Raw genomic sequence first — 21195 nt, 5'->3', positions numbered from 1 at the left:
TGTTTAAGACTAGCAGCTGACCCAGGTGAGGAAGTTCTGCTGGTAGCTTTTTTGCCCAGGGCATCCTTAGCAGAACGAACTGGTCGTCTTGAGCCTCAACCGATAACAACTATGTTATTATTTTGTACACACACACACACACACACAAAGAGAATAAATGGTTTAAAAAACATGACTCACAGACCCTCCATTTATATAGTTTCCTAAGTGCTAAAGGCTTCAAAAATATGATCTCTTTTACCTGTTGAGGTGGGTAAAAGTATTGCTACCATTTTATAGATGGGACCTTGAGGCTGAGAAAGGGAGGGTTTTGCAGCTGGGGGAAGGCGTGGCTGGCGTTTCGAGAGTCACGTGGCCATGTCGCAGGTCACACCATTCCTGACAAGTGAGGCTGTGTCTTTACTGGATGCAAACCTCAAAACTCGCCCATAAATGATCTTGTGAAATTATGGGAAGTTAAGGCTAAAGGAATGAGAAGCCTCTTTTCATCCTAAATCATGCTTACTTCAAGTTTATAAAACATCTTCTAGAAAATGGGGATAATTTCATCGTTCTTGCCTAATAGCGTATATGTACTCATCACAGATTATAGAGATCTAGGGTAATATGATGCCCATTTTTTAACATGTGCGAAGCATCAGGCGCTCAAACCCGTCGTGTCTTGTCTCACACCCTTCCTGGAAAGGATTTACTAGCTTCAGGTCACAGAAACTTAGAGAAGGTAAGTGACTTCCTTAGGTCATACAGCAAATTCATGGCCCCGTTACGATTTCATGCTGGTTCTCCCGATTCTAAAGCACGTGCTTTTGAAATATACTATTGTGCTTCAACGTATTAATTCATATAATACGTAGAGTGACCTTGTGAAGCGAGAGCCAGGGAATGGGTCCCATCTGTGTGCTCGATTGCTCTGCTATCCTGATGCCTGTTTGGTGATAGCCCAAGTGTGGTCTTTGCCACAGGCGAGGTGCCCAGGAAGTGGCCGTTGGCTCAGGCCAGGAGACTTTCTCTGCCGGCTTTGCTCTGCTGAGGGCTGACTCTGCGGGGCCCTGTCTCACAGGTCTCTGACAAGGGCACCTGTCTCACACCTGTCACCCTTGATGTGCACTCCAGGTCACAGAGACACGCACTGGGCCTCTGGGCTGTAACAGCTATGACAATCTGGACTCTGTGAGTTCCGTCCTTCTGCAAAGCACGGAGAGCAAACTGCACCTTCAAGGTAGGATGCCCGTGGGAATCGGAGACCAGAGAGGGGGGAGGGGGGAGCCTTGGGATTTTGAGGAGGCATGATGTGGAGGCAGAATAAAGACAAAGATGCAAGACGGAGAAACCAAGGAAGACTACAAATACGGAACTTAGGACAGTTAGGACATGATGCCTTTTAAAAATGTTAACATATACAGGACATTAAATTCATGGTTATTAATTAGTTTTCAGATATAAAGTATGAAAATGGGAGCTTTATCTGATTATTTCGATGAAAATGTCTAAACAGTGTTATTTATAGATGCTCCAGACCTAATATATATTAAAGTTTCATATCTTGCTGTCTGAATTTCCTAGATTATTGTGTTTGATTTTCAATGTATTTTGGCAGGTGTTATTTGAATTCCAAGAGCTATAGAGCATTTTATAGAATTTTTGGTTCTACGTAATCTTCTTTCTCCTTATTCATTCGTCGTCTGTAGTCTTTAATACATGTATACACACGTACATATGTGTTTGTGTGTGTGTGTGTGTGTGTGTGTGTGCTTTCAGCAGAGTTTATAAATGAGAACACTCAATGCTGACAGGGTGTTCAGAGACAGACACTCAGGCACTGCTAGTTAAGAATGCAACAATTAAGGGGTGCCTGGGTGGCTCAGTCGGTTGAGCGTCTGACTTCAGCTCAGGTCACGATCTCGCAGTCCGTGAGTTCGAGCCCCGCGTCAGGCTCTGGGCTGATGGCTCAGAGCCTGGAGCCTGCTTCCGATTCTGTGTCTCCCTCTCTCTCTGCCCCTGCCCCGTTCATGCTCTCTCTCTGTCTCAAAAATAAATAAAACATTAAAAAAAAAATTAAAAAAAAAGAATGCAACAATTAAAAAAAAGAATGCAACAATTATGAGATTACTTCGCTGATATCTTTCAACATGTGTATTTGTTTAGTGTCTGTTTTATGTCAGGTCTATGTTAGGGGCTCCAGATATACTTATGACCTTAAGGAAAAGATACCCTTTAAAATAGTAATTTTACCCTTGTTAATTCATCATTAACAGGTGAGGACATTATAAGGAAAAATTACAAGGCTTTGAGTACAGATAGTGCTGTTTTAAAAAGCATAATTTATAATGGAAAAAAAAAGTAAAAATCTCAATTTTCCGCATGAGAGGACTAGGCAAATTATGTAGTATCCACACAACATAATATTAGGCAGGTACTAAAATGTTATTTATGAGAATTTCCAAGAATGTATGAAAGCGATCTGATATAGTGTTAATTTAAAAATGGGTAGTGTCTGACTGAATGTGTGGCATGATCTTAACAATGCGAAAGGGTAAGGAAAAATAATATTGCAAGGGAATATGCCGAGATGTTAAAAGAGGTTACCTCTGGATGGTTAGGGTGCAGATGATTTATTTTAGGCTTCCCAGTTCTTTTTCTAACTTTTCCACAACGATCATGTATTAACTTTATAGTTAGGGGGAAAAAATGGCATGCTTTAACTTTGAGCAGACTAAAAATGTGACCTTCTAGAAAGGTGTCTGATAAAGGTGACTCTGAATGTCAGTGGGAGGAAAGCAGAGCTGAGATTTGCAGGTGGAGCTAAGCAGAGCCTAATATGACTTTTATATTCCAGTTCCTTGGCAATCCTTTGATTCATGCTCCTGTTACAGAAGATGGTTGGAAAATGGCACAGGGAGGGCTTGGTAGAGTCACTTGGGAGCACTGAATGGAAAACCCCCCCGGGAATTGCAGGCCAAGAAAGTGGTTTAGCGTTAAAAGAAAACACAACAAAACCAAACCTCAGACACACAGAGAATAACCCTACCTCCTTTAGTAGAGAAAAGAGTGGATGAGTAGGTTTGGTAATAACCTGATAAGAAAGTACATAAGACAGATCTGCCTTGGGCGTGCCCGGATGATCAACTTATTAAAGTTCCTGTGATACCTACTGGTGACCTTGTGAAGTGAGAGAAGTGTTGGAGTCCAGGAAGCTTGGCTGCAGCCTGCATTTGATAACCCTGCTGTGCATGTTGGCAGTGGAGAGACCTGTGAGTTATAATTGGAGTAAATTTAGAAGGGATTAACAAGATGTTAGTTACCAGGAAGGTATTAAGATCTTAGGGCCAGTAAGAGGCTGATTTCCCATGAAGCTAATGAAGCTTAAGGTCCAGGGCTCCCTCACCATGTAGGTCCCCGAATTTTCTCATTCTAAATACTGACTTTCACACCTCATGTTGAATTCCTTTTCTCAACGAGCAGTTATGGTATAAGCTTCAGTCCTCCAAAATGCAGGTCTACCATTGGTTACATGATTATAAGTATGTTATCCACCAAAAAGGAGGTGACATCCTTGTCTTATTCTAGATTGGTCAGAACACAACTGGAAAGTTAGGGCCAGGTCTGGGCATCACACTTCAAGAGGGACACTAAGAAACTACAGTGTTCCTAAAGAACGGTGTCTTATGAGGAACAGCTGAAGAGAGTTGACTTGGGGCAAAAGGACTGTCTACAGATACCTAAAGGGCTGTCTTACAGAAAAGCTAGTCAAATTCATTAATGTGGATAAAATGAGCCTAGACCTGATGCACTTGCAGAAGACAATAAAGATCCCAGCTTTCTTTTAAGAATCTGTGTTGGGTCAAAGTGGGCTTCAGGATGTAGTGGGAAACAGTTTGTGTCCCAAGGAAATATATACCCTATCAGAGAAGATGGGCTTAAACAAACAAAAAGAGGCATAAGGAATTGTAGTGGAGAAAAATGGGAGGGCTTCATGGTACCAAATGGTATGGGGACTTAACCTATCAGGGGATTGGAGAAGATGGATAGGATAGGACCTGGAGGATGACGAAGAGGTCAGGGTCATGGATATGGAGGCAGACAATGAGTATCTATGAAGGAGCATTTGAGGAAATGACAATGTCGTAAGAGATTAAAGCAGAGACATCAGTGGTGAGAAAGATGAAATAATCCTTTGGATCCTGGAAGGCCTGTGCAGCATATTAATGACTCGAACATTAATTTGAGGGTCATGGGCACCATGGAAAGGTTTTTAAAAAGGAAGTAGCATGAGGAGATTGATGTTTTGGAAGATCACTCTGGCTGTCATGTGTCCAGTTAATTAGATCGGGGTAGATTGAGGGTTGATGACCTATTAGGGGCTATTGCAGTACTGAAGATGAGAGGTCAAAGATTCAGACCACGAAGGTAGCAGTTGAGGTTGAAAAAAACAAACCACTTTTAGAGTTACTTAGCTGGCGTCAACCACTTCTAGAGTTATTTAGCTGGCATCATGACCAGAATTTAGTGAGATGACCATGAAGAATTTAGATAATCTGGTGAGTGGAGTGTGGGGATGAGATAGAGAGGAAGGGCAGGGAAATACATAAGATTCAAGGCAATATATAATATAATAGAGATAATGAAAGTAATGCATACCATTATGGAGATTCAGAAAAGGGAGTAATTCATTTGGCCTGTCTAGGTAGAGGAGTCATAAGAAAAAAATATCTAATGGGGCGCCTGGGTGGCGCAGTCGGTTAAGCGTCCGACTTCAGCCAGGTCACGATCTCGCGGTCCGTGAGTTCGAGCCCCGCGTCAGGCCCTGGGCTGATGGCTCAGAGCCTGGAGCCTGCTTCCGATTCTGTGTCTCCCTCTCTCTCTGCCCCTCCCCCGTTCATGCTCTGTCTCTCTCTGTCCCAAAAATAAATAAACGTTGGAAAAAAAAAAAAGAAAAGAAAAAATATCTAAGGAAGAATAATATTCTCTTGGTGGAAGGTAAAACAAAAAAACTTCTTCAATATAAGACAGAAGACTGTCTCATGATTCTTGGATAGGCTGATATTTATTCAGTAGGATACAACAAGCAGTAGGTATAAAGAAAAGGATTTATACATTGAACCACATTAAAATTAAGAATTTCCAGGGGCACCTGGTGGCTCAATCAGTTGAGCATCCAACTCTCGATTTTAGCTCAGGTCATGATTCCAGGGTCATGAGATCAAGCCCTGCATCGGGCTCCATGCTTAGCATGGAGCCTGCTTAAGATTCTCTCTCTGTCTCTCTCTCCTGTCTCCTCTCTCCTCTCTCCTCTCTCCTCTCTTCTCTCTCTCCTCCTCTGCCCCTATCCCCCACTCTCTCCCTCTCTCTCAATTAAAAAAAAAAAGAATTTCTGTTCATCAGATGCTGCTATTGATAGAATGAAAATACAAGCTGCAGAGTAGAAGGAAAGATTTTTGATACATGAATCTGACAAAAAAAAAAAAAAAAACCCTGTGCAAAATATATCAGTAACTCCTAAAAACAACAAGAAAAAGGCAGACTGTCCAGTAAGACAAGAAAATGGGTAAAAGACATGAACAGGCACTTCACAAACAAGAATATCAAAATGGCAGATAAACATTTGAAAAGGTGATTAACTTTTCTGGCCCTCATAAAATGTAAATTAAAGCCACAATTTAGTATGCTAACCCCACAATCAGTCTGGTTCAAAGGAAAAACACTGACAACATCAAGGAGTGATGATGTGGAACAATGGGAACTTACATGGAAACTTACTTATAACATCTCCTGCATTGCTTGTGGGAGAATAAATCAGTACAACCACTTTGGAAAACTCTTTTGGCAGTATCTACAAAAAACTCAGTATGTCCTGGCCCTGTGACCCAGAAATTATAATTCTTGGGAGTATGCACAACAGAAATGCCATCTATGTTCACCAAAGGACATGGCTGTTTATAGCAGCTTTATTCAAAATAGCCTACAAATGGAAATAGCCCCAATTGCCCATCAACAAGAAAATGGATAAATACATTGTCATGCATTCATATGACAGGCTACAATGCAGAAATGGGGGAAAATAAACTATTCTTTTCTGCAACAGTATGGAAGAATCTCATGAACATAACATTAAGTAAAAGAAGCTGGACACAAAAGAATATGCGCTATTTGATTCCATTTCTATACGGGTCAAAAACAGCCGAAAAAAAAAATGTGTTGCTTTTGTAGCTCAGAGAGCATTAACCTTCAGGGAGGGAGAATAAGGGACTGACAGGAGATGGGAGAGGTTTCTGGAGGTATCTATGATGTTCTGTTTCTTGATCTGGATGGGAGCACATGGGTGTGTTTACTTTGTGAAAATTCATAGCACTGTACGCACGTGATTTATATGTATACATTTCTGTGTGTATAATGTGCGTCTATGAAAAATTTATTTAATAATGTGCTCCATCTTGACATCGTCTGCAAAGAGAAGACATGAATAAAGCAGACACGTAGAAGAACAGAAGGTGGTCCAGCCCAGCCAGAAGACAGCCGCATGGACTGAGGGCAGAGGAGTCAGAAATAACAATGGATAATATTTATCCAGCACTTCCTAGTGTGCCAGGGCCTGTGTTCATTGATTTGTATTACATGCATGTTTATTTGTTTGTTTTTATTCATTTTAACTTCCATTTAATTTTATTATGTAATTGCACTTACTACGTTTTGAATCCTCACCCCATTCCTGGGAGGAAAGCATAAGTAACATCCCTACTTCATAGGTGAGGAAACTGGGGTGAGGGAGGTCACTCAGTCAGTGATTGAGCTCCACATTTAACCCTGACAGTCTGACTTCAGAGCTTTTGTTTCTCAAAATGCTCCTGTTCTCTCTTCCTCTTTCCTCTCCTAATTCCGCTGAAGGAGGCTGGGAGGGGAGATTCTGCAGAGGTTTATTTTGGTGGATTGAGGACGATGTGAATGGCACCCTAATGGCATTGACCTTGTGGTGGTTCATAAACTGTTCGCAGAACAGGGCAAAGGTAGAAGGAAATCGGAAAAAGAAAGAAGAGGTTTGGAGAAGGACACGAGGAGTGAGAAAGACAGGATCATAGAAATGATCACAGGCTATTAGTAGTCGAAACAGCAACAGCCAAACTGGTAGTAATAACACTAATGGCATAATGATAACTTCTTATTTTTATACTTCTCTCTCCAAGAAGCCCATTGAGTGTTTTGCTGACATTGTCATGTAATTTAATCTAGTATCCATCTGGTGAGGTATACAGAGAGCAGAGCTCTGCCTTGGTAGCTCACTGATGTGGAAAGGGATGCAGAGAGAATATTTTGCTGAAATCTGGGATGATCCATAAATTTATTCATTCATACATTCATTCATTTAGCAATATTTATTGAATATCAACTACATGTCAGATACTGTTTTAAGAGCTGGATATATAGCCGTGAATAAGCAAAGTCTCCATCATTTTGGAGTTTCTATTTAGTGTGTGGGTGTTAGGGGAGCAGCCAATAAACAAGCAAACAAAGAAATATATTTTCTTTACAATCAGAGAGATGGTGAGAGAACAGGTCATGTAGAAATTTGTAGACCATGGAAAAGACTTTAGACTTCTACTCTGGATGAAATGAGAAGCCATTGCAAATTCAGGCAGTGGCGTAACCTGACCTGACTTACATTTTAAATGAATCGCTATGAGTGCTGTGTGGAAAAGACTAACACAGAGGGCAAGAACACATAAAAGGAACCCAGTGTGGGGCTGTCGTGTTTACCAAGGTAAGACAAAATGGCGGCCAGGACCATGAGACCTGGTGATGTGGGTTGTGAGGAATGATTGCCCTACGGGTGCATTTTTTAAGTGGTGCTGACATTATTTGGTGATGAACTAGAAATGTTTGTGAGAGAAAGAGAGAAGTAAAGGATGACCCCAGAGTTTGGCCTGAGCCACCGCAGTGATGGAATCACTTTGCTGATACAGTGAAGACTGCAGGAGGGGTCACTTTTGCTGCGACATGAGGAACTGGGTGAACCAAGTTTGAGAAGTGTGTTCTAGATACAAATGTGGATGCTGAATGGGCATCTGGAAAGTCGGGGTGGGGGGAGGACTAGAAATCTAAATTAGCATAGAGATGATATTTAATGATGTGAGGTTGGGTAAGATGACCTTGGAAAAGAGTGTAGATAGAAACAAAAAGAAGGAATTCAGTTATTGAGCCGTGGAGAATCTCATATTGAAGGGTTGGGATAATGGAATGAGAATGAGGAACAGGAAGAGGAAGCTAAGAAGTGGCAGGGGAAGGTGTAAAGGGAGTGGTGAGAGCATGGTGTCCTGGAGGCCAAGTAAACAATGTTACTGGGGCGCCTGGGTGGCTCAGTCGGATAAGCGTCTGACATCGGCTCAGGTGGCGATCTCATGGTTCGTGGGTTCGAGCCCCGCATCGGGCTCTGACAGTGTGGAGCCTGCCTCACTGAGCCTGCCTCAGTTTTCCTCTCTCTCTACTTCTTCCCCATTCCCCTGTTCGCGCTTTCTCTCTCTCTCTAAACTAAATAAGCTTAAAAAAAGAAGATAAAAAGAATGTTCCACAAAATGGAGATTGTGGTCAACTGAGTAGTAGCATGGCAGGCATCGGTGAACTTGACGAGGATCTTTCTCCCAAAGCACATGCGTCTTCTCTATGGCACTAGAGTTGACGTCTTTAAGGCCAGAGTCATGTCCCTTCATCCCCCAAATGCCACCGCCTCTGAAAAGCCTCTTTGAAGACCTCTTCTCTGGCATGATTTATTGGTTTTCCTGTACCTTGCAACATATTTGGGGGGTTTTGGGTTTTACCTGTTCTATAGAGTAGATGATAGGCTTCTTTAGAAAAGGGATTTTTGCCTTGCCAACTTTGTTTTTCATTATATTCAACAGTGCTGGGGACATAGGAACTCGATACATGTTTGCTGAATTGAATGTTTCCTTATGATTGGTGCTTAAGTAGCAATGGAAGGAGGGGGACTAGGGGAAGGCAGAAGGAGAGCAAGAAGAGGGAGGTGGAGGAAAGGAGAGAGAGGGAGAAGAAGAGGGGAAAGGACTTGAGGGAGGAGGGCGAAGGGCAGAAAGGACTTGAAGGAGGGAGGACGGTGCGGAGGAGGAGGTTGAGGAAGAGAAGTAGCATCACCCATCCCTTTCCTCAGTAGCTGGGCATCATAAGTGCCCAAACTCATCTTGCGACAAGTAGCAGAAACAGAGGGACAGAGTGTAGAAATGTCAGATATGATACTTTTTTCTGCTGCTACTCCCTCTTAGGCATTGTGTGTATATCCATTAGCCACTTCGGCCCTCCCACCAGCTGAGAGATAAGGATCATGCTCCCCATCAAACAGATGGAGACACTGAGGCCCAGAGAGGTAACCTTCCCGAGGCCCCCCTTTTGGTTCCCTGTTGCCTGGGCCCCAAGCCTGCTTGACTTTGCTGGGAGGCTCTGAGTCAGCACAGCACAGTTCTAGATGTGGGTACGATGGGAATAAGTCCTTGCCCAACTGCAATAGTAGAGGAAGGGGGCACCGGACATGATTAGGTCTTTCTGTCCACAAAGCCCCCTCCTCTCTCACCCCCTGTCACCCCGTGTGGCCTCGGGCCCCCAGGGTGGAAGGCTGAGCGATTGTTGCCAATGCCGGTCAGTAGCTTTGGGGTGGGTCCTCCACAGAAAGAGCCCAGGGTGCGGGCAGGGGCTTGTGATTAGGCCCTTCTTGTCTGATCAGCAGCGCCTGGAGGCACTGATGGGGCTCCATGTTTCTCCCTTCCCGCGGCTCTGTCCGGAAGGCCCGCTGAATAAAAGGGCAGTGTCTTCATGACTGAGGGGGCTGCTGACGTCCACCCAGTTGGCCGCATCCAAGCTGGTTTTCCTTCATGCGCCCAGGAGCACTCTGTTCTCGGCCTTGTGATGAGGACAACCGGAGTTCCTCTTAGGAAGTGGATCGAAAGTATCAATTAAAGACTCAGTCGGAACGCAGATAGAATCAGGAGGATCCGGAGGGCAGGCTTGATGGTGATGAGACCTTGGACTAGTTAACCCTCTGAGCTTCTCTAGGTCTTCTGCTCTACAAAACGGGCATAAAAACACCTCTGTGGCAGAGCCTTTGTTCTGCATTTCATTGGAAAACATGTAGAAAGCACCTGACCTAAAAACCAATAGGGCGGATGTAAAATAATACTTATGCTTACGATTTACTGCGTGATTCTCATCTGCCGGGCAAAGAGCTCATTTCTTTATATCAAGATCTCCTGTATACCCCACTAAAGACCCATTTTGAAGACTTGAAAACCGAGGCTCACAGATGTTAAGTAACTGTCTTGTAGGTGGCAGCATAAGAATTTGAACCCAAGTCCATTCAATGTCAATGCTCTTGAACCATATTGTTTCTCAACCTGGAGCATATGAATCATAACCATGATTTTTATTAGAGCAAATAATTCCATAGCCCTTTCTGTGTGCTTGTAGGCTCTGCTATTTACTTTGGAAAGTCTATGCTTTTCCTAAAATTACTTGCTAACTTGTATATGTTTATAGGTGCCCCATTTCTATAGCTATTGTCATATTCTCAAAAAGACTGAGAACCAGGAAGGATCACATACCCCTAGAACACAGATTACTAAGGCCTTGCAATATACCCAGTGTACATGACTATAAAATGTGCTGCCACTTTCCTGGGGACATCTGGAATCATTTGGCAACTCAAGACTCACACTTGTACAGAAAGTGCTGGAAATTCTGATGGCATCTAGCTGATGTTGAGAGAAGTGATCTCAGGACTCACCCCTGTTTTGTTTTTGTTTTTGTTTTGAACGAGAGAGATGGAGGGAGAGAGTGAGAGGCATGGTTGGGGAAGGGGCAGAGGGAGAGAAAGAGAGAGGGAGAGAGAGAATCCCAAGCAGGACCCACGCTCAGTACAGAGCCCATCACGGGACTCGATCTCACGACCATGAGCTCATGACCTGAACCCAAATCAAGAGTCGAATGCTCAACTGACTAAGCCAACTAGACGCCCCTCATCTCTTGGCGTTGTAGTCATGCAGGGTCTATACTTTTCAAATGAACTCATGGCCAGGCGTACAGCAAGGGAATCCTGGCCGATAAACAGTCAGTGTGGTGATTTGGTTTATTTTAACAACCGTGTCTCATTGAACTCCTGGTTGGTCTCATTGATTGGGCAGAAACCAGGCATCAGGGCACCTCAAACCTGAATAAACCACCCATGAAAATTAATTCATTGATCCCATGTAGCTAAGGCACCTGTTTATATTTAAGATAATTAAGTCAATCCTTATTTTTTTCCTGTCACAATTCATCTTGGTCATAACTAAGCTGTCCTTTGACACTGCAAACATAGCACTCTCCACCTGCTTTTCTTTCTCTGCTCCTAGATACGTTCTAGCTTGTCTTACGCGTAAAACTGGACGTGGCGTTATTTAATTGTAATTAAGATCCCTGAGAGTAGAAGCCATACCCTTTTTTTAATGTCTTCATTATTAGTCACTTCTCTGGAGTTCAGTGTTTAGCTCGTAGTAGGTGCTCAATAAATTTGTACCGATTTAAAGTAATTTGAACTGTCACATCAATGTATTTGGAATCTTAGTCTTCTTATGAGGGTAAGTATGTATTACATTAAGTTCAACATCATAACCATCTTAAAATGTGCAATTCATTAAGAGACGCTAAGCATCTCACAGTTATTGTGCAACAGTCACCAACTATCTAGTCCCAGAACTTTCTCACAACCTCAAATAAGCAGTCATTCTCCACCTCGCTTCCATCCAGCCCCAGGCAACTAGTCTGCTCTCTGTCTCCGTGGATTTGCTTTTTCTGGAGATTTCATACAAATGGAGTAGTACAATATGTGGGGTTTTTGTGTCTGGCTTCTTTTTATTTAGCAGAACGCTTTCAAGGGCACCCGTATTGTAGCATGTATCACTACTTTGTTCTTTTATGACCGAATTAATATTTGATTGCATAGATATACCACATTTTGTTTGCCCATTCATGGGCTGGTGGACCTGGAGATTGTCTCCACTTCTTGACCATCGTGAATAGTGCCGCTAGGAACAATGGTGTACAAGTTTTTTGTTTGAATGCCTGTCTGCAGTTCTTTGGGCTGTATACCTTAACAATGGAATCACTGGATCGTATGGCAATTGAATTTTTTTTAAGAAAAGGTTTGATGCAAAAACAAGTTAATCTATCCCATTGTTCCCTCCCCTAAAAGGATTATGTACACCAGTGCGTCCCCGTGTGACTGGCGGTGCTGTCCTGTGGGAGATGTATACTTCCCGGCTAGTTGGCATTGCCCTTGGCCATGTGATTCGCTTTTGCCAATAGAATGTGGGAGGACATAACCCATGCCCCGCCTTAGCATGAGGAGACATTGTCTGGCTTGGCTTTTGCTCTTCTCCTTCTGTCATGATAATGGCGTACCCCTGAGCAAAGCTGCTCCTTCAAGTCTGGATCCAAAATGAAGAAGACGTCTGGAGCAGAGCCAAAGCCCAGCCAACATGAGACAGAGCAAGAAATAAACCTTTGTGCTTATCAGCTGCTGTGATTTTGAGGTTATCTGTTACCATGCAGTAACTTTAAAAAGCTCAATAATACTGAAACATCAGTATTAAATAGCGTAAACCGCACTTATTTACTGCAGGACTTCTCAGTGCCTTAACTATGCCAATATACATTATGAGTCTCAAGAGGTAGATTAAATATGGAGTTTCCTGAATATATTTTATCCTGGTTACACTTGCAGATCTGAGGCTCTGCAGCATACAACTTGGAAAATGCTTGACTGTTCATACCATTTCAGTTCAGTCTTGTCCAAAATAACTCTTCTGGACACTTTTACTCTGATAAAAGTTGAAGTGTCTTCTTTTTTCTCCTACTGAATCTTGCATACATTTGCATGTGTGTGTTATTATAATTTTATCTTTATGAATCTTGTTCTCTCACCCAACTGGAGCTCCCGAGAGCAGAAAATTGTGCTTTATTCATTTTCCATATCTAGCATCTAGGATAGCACCTGGCTCAGTAAGTTGGCGGGTGGACAGACTTCACTAATAGTTGCTGGACTGAGCAGTTTTATGTTTGCACACCTACTGTGATCTTGCTTGATATCTTGGAAAGAATGCCAAGCGATATAGGAAACAGTTATAGTTCTCAAGAATCATAATTTGTAGCAATGGATCCAAAACAAAAAGTATGTGTTAAAAAATTCGTAGTCAAGAAACACCTTCAGCAGCATTGTTCTCTTAGGATGTTTTTTTGGTTTTTTTTTTTTTTTTTTTTGGTTCTGTTTTTTGTTTTTTGGGGTTTTTTTTTTTTTGTTTTTTTGTTTTGTCTCTGTGGTTTTTTTTACTCAGATGTTTCTGAACACCTGTTCTTGTCACTACTGCGTCAAAGTTGAAATAGCTCGAGATTTCAAGCTCTGATGGTGGGGAAGGTGACACAGGGCCTGCTCAGGAAGGAGGGCTGTAGAGAGGAGGAGCATGCCAAGCACAGGGCAGAAGAAAACCACGGTCTTCCCTGAAACATGTTCTGTCTAAACTCCGCTTCATTCAAACACACTGACTAGGAACTCCTAATGTGCTACAGCTGACGGGGAGATGGAACACGAACGAGGCATTGCCTCTGGCATTCAAGGAGATCACAGGCCAGGAGGAGCATGAACACAAGCACATAATGTGGTGTGATAGGTGTTCTATTAAAATTTGAGAAGTGTGCAAGGTGTTTCTGGGTACCGACAGAGGGGGTGTCTGAGATTGCCAAAGGCCTCGAGGGAAAGCAGTAGAAAACAGGGTGAGGACAAGAAATGACGTTAGTCGAGCAACTGTCCTGTACCAAGAGGTTCGCGTGTGTGATCTGATTGGTTTTCTCCTCCAGACCATTGAGGTCTAATTTACATACAGAGAAGTTCACCCTTTCGAGGTGAAGAGTTCTGTGAATTTGAAATATCCGTCCTGTAATCAAGATACCACCACAAGATACAAAAGGGTTTATTTGATTTTTACATGCACCCCCACAATGGAAGCTCTCATGAAGAAATTGAGAATCAGAGAAGTTAAGCCTCTTGATCTTAACTTCCCAAGGTCCTGCGGTTACTAAGAGCTGGAGGCAAAATCTGAACGGGGGTGGTGGGGGGGGACTTTCTACATTTGAGGGCCAGTGGCTGTGGTGTGGCAGGCTGTAGAAAGAAAAGGGAAATAGAGAAGATTTGGACACATCCACTGATCTGGGGATCTGGTAGCACAGGGTTTGATAGGTGTCAGGTTTGGGTTTTTATCATGAATTCTGGGAAGAAGCTTATAATTAAATAGAATCAACCTCTTCTTAACACCCTCTGTAAGGGTATCTTCATGTTGAAATTTTAGGAAATTGAATTTAGGTTTTTTTTTTTTAATGTTTATTTGTTTTTGAGAGAGAGACAGAATGTGAGCTAGGCGAGGGGCAGAGAAAGAGGGAGACAGAATCTGAAGCAGGCTCCAGGCTCTGAGCTGTCAGCACCGAGCCCGATGCGGGGCTCAAACTCACGAACCAAGAGATCATGACCTGAGCCGAAGTCGGACACTCAACCGATGGACCCACCCAGGCGCCCCTGGGAAATTGAATTTAAAATATATGTTGGCCTCCTTATCCTTGGTGATTTCATAGCTTAGTCCGACCACATTTGCTTTTGCAAAGTTCAAATTGTCATTTAATGGGGCACCTGGGTGGTTCCGTTGGTTAAGCATCCAACTCTTGATTTGGGCTCGGGTTATGATCTTGCGTTTCGTGGGTTTAAGCCCCACGTCAGCCTCGGCACTGACTGTTGAAGCCTACTTGGGATTTTTTTTTTTTTTCTGCTTCTCTCTCTCTCTCTCTCTCTCAAAATAAATAAATAAACATTTAAAAAAGTAAATAAAAATAAGTGAATGAACAACAGCACAGAGTAGATGCATAGAAAATCAAGATTGGAGGGACCTTAATGGTCAGCTAGTAGGGGAGGTAGCAAACTTTCTCTGCAAAGAGCCAGATGGTAAATGTTTTAGGCTTTGTTGTCTGTTCTTACCACTCAGCTCTTCCACTGTAATGTGAAGGCAGCTATAGACAGTACTGAAACGAGTCTGTGTGGCTGTGTTCCAATAAAATTAATTACAAAAATAAGCTGCAGGTCAATTTGGCCCATGGGCCATAGTTTGCCAACTCCTGTACAGCCTTGGTTGTGTTGTGCTAACGAACAATCCCTGAATCTCAGTGGCTGGCAAGAGAAAAGGCTCATTTCTTGCTTACGCTGCATCATGGTCGCAAGTCAATTGTGATTCTGTTCCTCCGGTGGCCTCTGTGTGGAATATGGCTGTTTTCCGTGGTGGTGGGACAGAGAAACCGATAAACCCACGTGTTGGTTCTTATAGCTCTGCTTTGGAAAGTTGTACCCCTCACCTGCGCTCACATTTCATCGGCCAAAGTGTGTCACGTGAACCCGTCTGAGTGCGGACGGTGGGGTGTGTGTAATTTTTTCAAAGAGAGGACACCGCAAAGGGAGGAGAACTGAGTATGGGTTAGTGATAACCACATGCCATTTGGGCCCTGGGTTCTTTAAACTGTGCTTGTATGCTTCCGATGATGAGGAGTCTTCTACCTACTAAGGCAACCTGTTTCATCCCTCAAAACTCCTGATGGTAAAAAGGTTTTGCTTTTATTGTGCTGAACTTCATTTACCCGAATCTTGCATCTAAGGGTTCCAAGTCTATTCCTTAAGATCCCGCAGAATGGATGATGATCCTTGGGAACACAAAGGTTACTCTGTCCAGAAGGGGGCGCCAGAACCCACCCACTTTCCCCCCAGGTAGCTGCCTTTCTTCATTTCTCCCAGTGCAAATGACCCATCACGGAGACAGGGCTGAACTTCTGAATGAGATCATAGCCTTTTCGCCCTTTCTGCACGGTTTCACCCGGTGAATTATCGTCTTATTTTCATTCCACTCCAATGAGCTGTCAGCGATGGATACTGTAATTCACAGCAATAGAAACACAAACAGATGGGTAATTGACCTGCATGCCTTCATTACACTGGAGTTCAGAATGGCTGTTGGAGCCATAAAGTCCTTTATCTGCCAGTCTGAGATCCCTGGGCTTTCACAAGGAAGGGGATCAGGCTGACTTTCTGCGAAAGGTGCACTTCTGGTTCTCCCCAACCCGTGCTTTTCGGAAATGGACAGAATTTGACAAGCAGAACTTAGCGGGTACCAGGCAACAGCCAGACTTCTGTAGCTCTCAGAGATATCAACAGGGGGCCACATTCTGATGCAAGCACGGGAGAGAACAATATTGCCACTCAACCAAAATAGAATCTTGTATTTTTTTTCCCTTTTCCTCTTAGCACCAAAAGAAAAAAAAAAGTGAATTTAATACGTAATGAACTAGGTCAGAAAAGAGTACATCCATCAAAACTACTACTATTTTAGGTAATTACGATAAGATAGAATAAGATAAAACAAAGTTCATCCAAAAGACAAGCAAGCAAACAAACAAGCAAAACCAGAAAGATATATGGTCCTTGCCTTGAACAAGACTTTGATTGATCCAAGGTATTCACACACTGACTCATCTTTGCTCAAGGTACACCCTCTGCAGGGAATGCTGTGACTCCCTCTGTATCTATTAAAAACCATGCTCCTGTTTCAAGATCTACCCACATCCCACACACATCACGAAGTCTTCCCTAATTATTGTCTCCAGAGTCATTTTCTTTCATCTTCATAATAGATGACTGGCTTCTTCAAAATGTAAGATATATTTATTAAACACCTACTGTGTTCCAGATGTGATGCTGCTTTTTATGTTTCAATCATCGGTTCGGGCCTTTGTCTTTTGTACTTGGATTTTATGCTTTAGTTTTGAATCTCCAAGTAGCCCCTTGGTGTCCTTGGAAAATGGAAGCATCTCCTCCAACAAATCCCCACGAACTACTTGTTGAAAGAAGAGAAGGAGGCTAAGAGTTCCTAACAGCAAAAGAGAGCAGATCAGCATCAGAGATGAAGGCTGGACTACCCTCGGCAGATCTTAGAGGTGCTTTCAGCTTTTGTTGATTGGGTCCTCTTTTCTCTAGCTCACCGAGCAGTCACCTGGACCAGGTGTCTGCTTCAGACAGCTGTACTGACCGTGTCATTGAAGGTACCAAGGAATTCAATGTAGGGGTCCCCAGAAAGTTCTTTTGTTACTTTAGTGCTCCCCAGTGGTTGAAAATCAACAATGCAGTGAGCCCTCTTTGCTTTTTCTGACTCTCAGCTAAACTCTTGGTCTGTAATGGACAAGGATCCTTGACCTCTGTTGCTGTAAGCAATGCTGTTCTTCTAATAAGCTGGCAGATCTCTGCCCCCTGTCATTCTTCCCTTAGGAGTCTTGATCTTCTCTGAGGCAGTGAGAAAGCTTTCATCTCCTCTCTAGGGAACCTGGAAACAAACACAAAAACAAAAAAAGGTGAACCTTATTCAGAAAGGAGGGTGATGGTCAGGTAGGTTCCTAGTTGGAAGGAGTTCTGTTGCTTGAGTCCTTTGTACAGGCTGTTCCCACTTTCTTCTTGTTTCTTCTACTCCACTCCCTGCTGTTCCCACTTTCTAAACGGCTCTTCTTGTGGACCCCTCGTCCTGTAATTCCTGTGAGTCCATTAGGTCCCAGCCCAAAAGCCACTTTCTGCAGGAGAGTGTCTGTGACTGCCCCTAATCCAACCTGGGTTAGGTGTTTTCCTTTGTGGTCCCTGAGCAACCTCGTGCTTTGGGTAGAGCCCTGGTCTCCGTGCATCCAAGCAGCTTGTTTGCATGTTTGCTTCTTTAACTAAGCCGTGAGGTCCATGAGGGCAGGGAATGCCTGCTTTCTTCACCCCGGTGTCTATGGCGCAGTTACTGGCACACGGGAGGGCCTACGTGTGGAAAGAAGACAGAGGGAGAGAAGCAAAGAAGGAAAGATGAAAGGGAGGAAGATTCGCTGAAGTATAACCAAATGGAAGGATGAAAAATGGAGACCTGTGGTAATTCCTGTAATGGTATTAAGAGATGATGCACTCTGGACATGTCTCCTACTGGTCCAAAGGGGGCTACTCAGGAGGATGTTTCCAAGAACGACTCAGGTTTGGTTCAGGGAGTGGATTATGTTCTGATGTATAAATGGGGGGACCTACCATTTATTGAACACTTAATTATGCTAACCATCTGCTCGGGCTGCTATAACAAAATGCAAAAACTGGATTGTTGAAGTGAGAGGCCTTCGTTTCTACAGTTCCGGAGGCTGGAAGTCAAAGACCACCATGCCGGCCCATTCGGTGTCTGGCTTGTGGACAGCCATGTTCTCACTGCGTGTGCACGTGGCTTTTCCTTGGTGTGTGCTCATGGAGGGAGAGGGGGAGAGACAGCTTTCCTGTCTCGTACTCTTCTTACAAGTCCATTAATCTTACCACGGAGGCCCCACTTTTGTGACACGATGGAAACCCAATGACCAGCCAAGGCCCCATCTCGATACCATAACTCTGGGAGTTAGGGCTGTGACATGTGAACTGGGCCGGGGAGAGGGGGGAGAGGGTGGGGGTGGTCACAAACATTCAGCCCATAGCAGCCAGGCTCTTGCCGGGTGCCCTTTATGCCTTTCCCATTTATTTATTCTTCCCAACAGCCCTGGGATTGGAGCTTCACAGGCAAGTAGCCTGAATTTCAGAGAGAGGCTAAGACACCTACCTGCAGAAGCCACCCTGGACCAGGGCCACCTTGAGAACACTGAGGCAGGAGTTTGTCTCAGTTTTCAGTCTTTCATGCCAGAGAGCTGGGAGGGCCCGTAAGGGTTTCGGAACTCAGAATTCTGGGATTTGAATCTTGAGTCTCTTAGTTTGGTTGTGGGGCTTTAGGCCAACTTAGGGCCAATTCCAATATCCTCAAAGTTTTTAGAGACCAATGTTTTGTTTTGTTTTTTGTTTTTTTTTTGTTTTTTTTGTTTTTCAGTTGGGGTGAAAAAGAGAATGGTTGTTGAATGAAAACCTATACTGGCCTTGGCCTTAATTTATACTCTGGGGGATCTATAGTGGACAGACAGGGCTCCTGTCCCCCGGAAGCCCACTCCCTAATGGGGAAGATGAAAACAAATATGAAAACACATGAATAAGATGATTTCTGTCAGTAGCTAATTCTATGATGAAAATAGAAGAGGCTTTTTTAATATGGGTCATCTGGGAAGGTCTGGATTGCAGGACAAGGGAGCCATGCAGAGATCTGGGAAAAGAATATTCTTGGCCCTGGGAGGTACACTTGCAAAGACTCTAGGGAGAACAAGACCAGCACAAGGGAAGGACCAGGAAAGAGGAGGATGCCTGGTGTATTTAAAAAAACAAAAAAACAAAAAAACAAAGGAATAGAATATTAAGAAATAAGGAGAGAGGAAGCGAGGAAATAGAGATAGCCTATCGTGTGACACAGAGGAGAAATCCTTCCTCCACACACAAAGACTGGATGTAAAACACAAGAAATATCCTGAGATGTCTGCCTTGAAGGTGAGGTGGGAGGAGGACTAAGGGAGACAGGGCAAAAATTAGGAAAAGAGAAAGAAGATGATGTGGATGTTCCCATATCTACATTGCCCACTCACTTCGCGGAACAGTGACACATTCCATTTTAAAGTATAACAAGATTTTTTGTAAAAAAAAAAGTATAATGAGATTGGGGGAGATATCCCATATGTTCAGCACGAGTCACTGGGTGTGCAAGTGAAACTCTCAGCCATCGCCTTCTTGGGTGTTTTGAGGCAAAATTTACATGCTTGCCCATAATGGTGACCTCTCTCTGTCTCTGATTTTCTCAGCTTGTCTCTCTCTCTCTCTCTCTCTCTCTCTCTATTTCTCTGTGTGTCTTTGGGAACTGTGGGGCCAGAATATTCCACCCCAGCCGGCAGCTGTATATCTTTCAAACAGTGGTTCCACAGGCCAAATCTCCCTCCAAGTTATTTATGACTCCCATTGAAGCCGGTGGTACTCAGGCGCCAACCTAGGAGGTCAGCAATGGGCCTCTTTGTTGGACACAGGTCATCAGGAGACGACTGCGGCGGTGACTGCTCTGTGAACCTCCGCTGCCGTAGAAATGGTTATGTAACTTTAAACAGTAATGACATTTTGCAGAAAAGTGCTTTTTAATTGCTATGTCTTCATTATTCTCTTTCAAAATTGCCCAGGAGATTCTGCCTCAGAGACAGCTCGGCATGATCTGAGTTTCCATTTTTAAAGAGCAATCAGTTTTGTGTTTCAGCTGCTCCCAGAAACCCCCCAACCCAAAACTTCATCTGTTTTCAGTTGCATTAAACGGGGTAGGTAATACTGCCTTTTGTATCCTTGCCAAACGGAGAAATGATTTGACGCAATTTTCTAAAAATGCTCTCCCCAAATTCCTTTTGGGCCGGGACCAAGAATAGAATATTTTATCCCCTACAAAAGGGAGAAAGAAAATGATGAGCAAGCTAGAAAAATAGGACTGAGAGTATAGTCTATAGAGTTCCAACAGAAACTTAACCCCAATCCGTAGACTCAGATGCCTATAGGGGATTGGGATCAGCTAAAAATAAATTTTGCTGTGGAAGCGAAAAACCCTGATACAGATAAAATGACTCAGGAATGCATGCTCTGAAAGAATTGTAGACTTAGTTGAGCAGGGACTCACTCTAGTGATTGGCCCCATCGTTTGGTGTTTGTATCCTGCTCCTATGCCGTGAGCCCTTCCCAGCAATCACTCAAACTCGTGCAGACCCCTTGCTCGTTGGTGTGGAGTTCACCCATTCTCGCAGCCGGCCGGTGCCCAAGCCCTGTAGCTCCATCTGTCTGTTAGAACCCCTTTCACCCATACTGATATGGATCCACCTTCTTGAATAGCCGTCCCCCCACCCCCCCCCACCATGCTGCTTCAACAGGCACAGAATTCTAAACCCTCCTCTACAAATAACTCCAGACTGCCTGCTGAGGATTTTCTTCTGATTGCCCACAGCTATCGTTCATGTATCCTGAAGGTTCTGTTGAAACTTTAAAAAACGTCAGTCACAGGAGGGATTTCACCATCACAGCATCGCCGTCATCATCATCGTCAGAAATGGGAATGAATAGCATTTACTGGGTGCTTGCTGTGTGCCCAAGAACTGTTGTGACGATTTGCAGGGATTCCTTCACTTAGCCCTCTCAACAACCTAAAAGCA

At 43.6% G+C, this 21195-nt stretch overlaps 1 protein-coding gene across 3 annotated transcripts in view; it reads left to right on the top strand.

The window, feature by feature from the left end:
* BRINP1 (BMP/retinoic acid inducible neural specific 1) overlaps positions 1-21195 on the top strand; it is a 175520-nt gene that overhangs the window by 120225 nt on the left and 34100 nt on the right. For all 3 annotated transcript variants that reach the window (XM_043566985.1, XM_043566982.1, XM_043566983.1), the window contains exon 5: positions 1114-1219. In XM_043566985.1, the coding sequence (XP_043422920.1) occupies positions 1114-1219 (106 nt within the window). The remainder of the gene's footprint in view (positions 1-1113; positions 1220-21195) is intronic.

Source organism: Prionailurus bengalensis, chromosome D4 (assembly GCF_016509475.1).
Source record: "Prionailurus bengalensis isolate Pbe53 chromosome D4, Fcat_Pben_1.1_paternal_pri, whole genome shotgun sequence".
NCBI classification, from domain to species: Eukaryota; Metazoa; Chordata; class Mammalia; order Carnivora; family Felidae; genus Prionailurus; species Prionailurus bengalensis.
The sequence above is the reverse complement of the archived record's forward strand: the minus strand, read 5'-3'. Positions and strand labels throughout refer to the sequence as shown.